General features: G+C 40.1%; 1 protein-coding gene across 6 annotated transcripts in view; it reads left to right on the top strand.

Moving 5' to 3' along the window:
• LOC106871338 (uncharacterized) overlaps nucleotides 1-5,690 on the top strand; it is a 362,069-nt gene that overhangs the window by 310,931 nt on the left and 45,448 nt on the right. For all 6 annotated transcript variants that reach the window (XM_052977041.1, XM_052977038.1, XM_052977039.1 and 3 more), the window contains one exon: nucleotides 2,727-2,887. In XM_052977041.1, the coding sequence (XP_052833001.1) occupies nucleotides 2,727-2,887 (161 nt within the window). The remainder of the gene's footprint in view (nucleotides 1-2,726; nucleotides 2,888-5,690) is intronic.

Genomic DNA, 5,690 nt, shown 5'->3' with positions numbered 1-5,690 from the left:
ATATATATATATATATATATATATATATATATATATACAGGCATGGCTGTGTGGTTAGGAAGCTTGCTTCCCAGCTACATGGTCTTGGGTTCAGTCCCACCGTGTGGCACCTTGGGCAAGTGTCTTCTGCTATAGCCCTGGACCGACGGAATCTTTGTGATTGAATTTGGTAGGCAGAAGTTACTGCCGTGTATGTATATGTGTGTGTGTGTGTGTATATATATATATATATATATATATATGTATATATAGCTGTGTGTGTGCTTGTGTCCCTATAACCACTTGACAACTGATGTTGGTGCGTTCATATTCTCGTAACTTAGTGGTTCGGCAAAACAAACTGATAGAATAAGCACGAGGTTTAAAAGAATAAATCCCAAGGTTCATTTGTTTGACCAAAAAAGGCGGTGCTCCAGCATGGCTGCAGTCAAATGACTGAAACGAGTAAAAGTATCTAAGAGTACATATGTATGCAGTTCATGTGCACACACACCAACACGTTTGTACACACACACATAAAAGATGTATGTGTATCTATATATACACACGCAGACATTTACAAATGCTAAGAGACACAAGAGTGAGTATGCACACAGTGCATCTATGCATCTGTGTGTGTGTGTGTGTGTGTGTGTATCATTATATACACAAGCACCTGCCTAGCAACCAACTACGTTGAACATACTCAACCCTCCTTGACCTACTCTTGCCTATACTTCAACACTCTCTCATACCACTATCGCTACTACTACTACTACTACTATTGCCAACATCATCAATTACAATCACAGCGGCATCACTACCACCATCTCCTCCATTATCAGTACCAGTTACACCACCACCACTACCACCACTACTGCCTCTACCATCCCAAGAAGGCAGAACTGTTCAAATATTCAAGCAGATCTTTGCCTTCCCAGCATGCAGCGTTGTGCACGTCTCTAAAAACATGGTGATCCACCTGGTGGTAATGTAGCAACCCAGCACCCTGTTATAATAATAATAATCCATTCTGCTAATGGTACAAGGCCTGAAATTTGGGGTAGGGAGATAGTCAATTACATTGACCCAGTACGCAACTGGTACTTAATTTAGGCGAAACATTGTGAAGCGTTTTTGGTCCAGCATCCGAACAATTCTTCTAGCTTATCACCTTAATAATAATTATTGTAATAATCATTTCTGCTATTGGCACAAGGCCTGAAATTTGGGGGCTAGTGTGGGGTGGGGTGGGGACTAGTCGATTACATCAACCTTACTACATAACTGGTACTTTTTCACCGACCCTAAAGGATGAAAAGCAAAGCTAACCTTGACGGAATTTGAACCCAGAATGTCAAACTGGAAGAAAATGCCAATGAGCATTTTACTTGACGTACTACTAACTCTCCCAGTTTGTCACCTTTGTGTGTGTGTGTGTGTGTGCGTGTGTGTGCGTGCGTGCATGCGTGTGTGTGTGTGTGATTTGTCTGTCCCTGCATAGGTGTGTGTGTGTGTGTGTATGTGTCTCTGTTTTGACATTGTTTTCAAATTGTAAACAAACATCACCATCAAACGAGTGGTGCTGTTTATTTGCAACCTCCTGTGGAAGCATGTCCAGAGCAGAGGAAGAGAAATATTACCCGAGCTTCATCAAGCAGAAACAGCTGTAAGCTACTGAAGTTCATAAGATAACCATTTATCCCTTTCTCATCTCATTTTCTTATTACCTCTCTGAACTTGACCAACGCTTCATTCTGAAGTATAAGTGAATTGAGCTCCACACCAAGTTATATATATACATATATATATATATCGGTGGTACAGGAAAAACAGCATTCAAGCGAGGGTGTTGCCAGTGCTGCTGGACTGGCTCCTGTGTAGGTGGCACGTAAAAGCACCCACTACACTCTCGGAGTGGTTGGCATTCGGAAGGACATCCAGCTGTAGAAACTTTGCCAGATCGGATTGGAGCCTGGTGCAGCCTTCTGGCTCACCAGCCCCCAGTCAAACCGTCCAACCCATGCCAGCATGAAAAGCGGACGTTAAACGATGATGATGATATATATCATATACTCTACCTTGGCTGGGTGGCTAAAAGGCTTGCTTTGCACCATGGGATTTGGCATTTACTCTTGCACAGAACCTTGGGTAAATATTTCTGTTATAGCCTCAGGCCAACCAATACTTTGGAAGTGAATTTGGTTGATGGAAACTGTGTGGAAGCCTGTTGTGTGTGTATATATGTTTGTATGTGTGTTTGTCTCCCCAGTTTCGATTTATTTATGTCTTCATAACTTAGCTATGCAGCAAAAGTGACTGATAGAATAAGTACCAGATTTAAAAAAAGAAGAATAAATAGATAAATAAGTATTGGGGGTGGGGTCAATTCGTTTGACTAAAACCCTTCATGGCTGCAGAGAAATAAAAGATATAAATATCATCATCATCATCATAACTTAGCATTTGTTTTCCATGCGGGCATGGGTTGGACAGTCTGACAGGAGCTGGCTAGCCAGAAGACATCACTGTTTTGGCATGGATTTTACAGCTGGATGCCCTTCACAATACCAACAAATTTACAGTGTAGACTGGATGTTCTTTATATGTGGCACCAGCACTGGCAGAGTCACCAGATAACTTGTAAGACAAAGATCTCTTGAGAGGATCTGCATGTATTTATATGTATTTTTATGTATGTATATATATAAGATGTCACTAACAACCTGGTCTCTTTGTTCTTGCAGGAAGGTGTGTACACAACGTTTCATGAAATACCAGCACCATGGGAGTACCGTTCGAGATGCCGACTGTATGTGCTTTGAAGGGTACCACTTTGAAAATGAGGACCAGAGGGCCTGTGTGCCCAACAGAGAATGTGATAAAGGTTATGGGCAAGGACCCTATGGTAAGTTAACCATTACATTTATGTGGTGTTGTTTTTGTTTTGATTTTTCAAATGCTGTCTTTCTGGGATTACATCTTCCTACATGTGTTTTTTAACATTTTTGTCTACATGTTACTCTCTATGCTACATTCTTAATATACTATGTGTAGTGACTCCCCTGATTATATTCTTAATATAATCAGGGAAGTCCTGGTGACTCCCCATACTATATTCTTAATATAACCATGAGAGTCCTGGTGACTCCTCATTCAATATTCTTAATATAACGACATGAGTCCCAGCTGATTCCCCACGCTATACTCTTTATATATCCATGGGAGTCCCAGTAACTCTCCATGCCATATTCTTAATTTAACTTTGGGAGTCCTGGTAGCTCTCCAAGCTATGTACTTAATATAACCATTGGGAGTCCCAGCGACTCTCCATGCTATATTCTTAATATTACTATGGGAGTTTCAGTGACTCTCCATGCTATATTCTTAATTTAACCTTGGGAGTCCCAATGACTCCCCACACTATATTTCTTAATATAACTATGGGAGTCCCAGTGACTCTCCATGCTATATTCTTAATATAACTATGGGACTCTCAGTGACTCTCCATGCTATATTCTTAATATAACTATGGGAGTCCCAGTGATTCCCCACACTATATTGTTTGTTTGTCCATGGACAAGATATCTCAAGAACCACTGGATGGATTCAGATGAAACTTTCAGGGATGTTTGGACTCGTAACTGACATGAACTGATTAGATTTTAGGATCGATCCGGTACCGGACAAGCATTCTGGATTATTTTTCTGGGGTTCTTTTTTGTTTGTTTGTTTTTTTTTATTTTGGAGAGCAATCCGGTTCATTTTTAGTATTCTCATTTGTGAGAGCAGTCAAGTTTATTTCAGATATTCTCATTTTTAAAATCATCTCTGGCTAATCATTGAGAGGACATTGGTGTTGCCTTGACGGAGGTTTGTGCTCTCTGAGTCCTCTTATTATTATTATTATTATTATTATTATTATTATTATTACTTTGCCTATCATCCTTTCGAGGTTGATAATATAATAATCCAGTCGAGCACTAGGGTCAATGTAATTTTCTATCCCCGCTCCCATAAATTTCAGACCTTGTGCCTACAGTAGATAACATTATGATTCCTATGTCTCGGAACCTCTACATCATCCATACACCCCACCACTGCAATAACAACCACATCAATGACAGTCAGATACACCACAGTGGTAGCCTACACTACTATCACCAGCACCACCACCACCACCAACAACAACCACAACAACAACCATACCACACAAACAGTCGGTTTAATAAAACCCCAAACAATTGCAATATATTTGCTTGGCAAATAAAACCAAACTGTTTTACATTGTCTGACCATGTTCCACCTTGGATTTATCATCACCAGCATCATCATCATCACCACCATCATCATCAGCTGCAACTGCAACACCATCACTACAACTACCACAATCACCACAACCACTACTACCACCACCTCCACCGTCCATAGAAGAAACTATGCTCGTCCCCCTCCCCTCTTATTTACATTTTCCAAACATGTAAAACTCCCTGTACCCCCCCCCCCCGTGTCCCTTAGCTGTGTACAGTTGTGGTAGTAGTTGTAATAGCAGTGCTATGGTACCAGTTATGCTGTGGTAGAGGTCGTAGCATAGTGTGGTAGTAATGGTGGTCTGCCAGTAGTGGTGATAAAAGTATTGGCAACAGTGATTACACTGTGGTGGTGGTGGTGGTGGTGGTGGTAGTAGCACTAGTGGTAGTAGTATCGGTACTGGTGGTGCTGATAAATCACTTGTGATGATCCCATCTTTTGCTGAGGCATAGTGTATCTTAGACTACATTATCTAATGTGCTCTACCGTGTTATTTAACCCCAGGTCAATCCTGATCCATCACACTTATGATCAAAGATGCTCCAGGTACAACCATCTCTGCTCTGGTTGAGGCATAGTATACCTTGGACTACATCATCTAATGTGGCCTTCCTTGTTGCTTAACCCCAGGTCAGTCCTGATGCATTGTATCTATGATTGAAGATGTTCCAATTCTGACCATCCCATCTTTCATTCAGGCATAATGTATCTTGGACTACATTATCTAGTGTACCCTTCCTTATTGCTGTTTAGCCCCAGGTTGCTCCTAATCCATCATACTTACGATCAGAGTCACTCCAGCCATGACATCCTGTCTTTTATTCAAACATAGTAGTGGTGGTATAGGCTGCAGTAGTAGTGGTGGTAGTAGTAGCAGCAGCAGTGGTGGTGATGCTGCTACTAGGGTAATCATATGCTACTGGGATGGTGGTGGTGGTGGTGGTGGTGGTAGAGGCAGTGTTAGTGTTGTAGTAGCTACAATACCTTGAGGCTGTTTTGAACTGAATTCGTTCTTTTGTTACAGTTTGTCTGTTTGTGTGTGTCTCTGTTATACAATGCATTATGTATATGTGTCTGTCTGTACGCCTGTACAGATGTATATGCTTATCTCTGTCTCTTTTCCATATATATATATAATATATATACATACATACACGTCTATGTGCATGTGTATATACGAATGTGAATATGTGTATATATTTGTGCGTGTGTATATATATATATATATATATATATATATATATACACACACACACATATATATACATAGACATACATCATCTATGTATGTGTGTATGTATATGAATATGAGTGTATATTGTGTATGTAAATATATACATACATATATATATATGTATATACATGTGTATATATATATATATATATATATATATATATAT

Source organism: Octopus bimaculoides, chromosome 26 (assembly GCF_001194135.2).
Source record: "Octopus bimaculoides isolate UCB-OBI-ISO-001 chromosome 26, ASM119413v2, whole genome shotgun sequence".
NCBI classification, from domain to species: Eukaryota; Metazoa; Mollusca; class Cephalopoda; order Octopoda; family Octopodidae; genus Octopus; species Octopus bimaculoides.
Note: the sequence above shows the minus strand (reverse complement) of the source record. Positions and strands in the feature narration are given on the sequence as shown.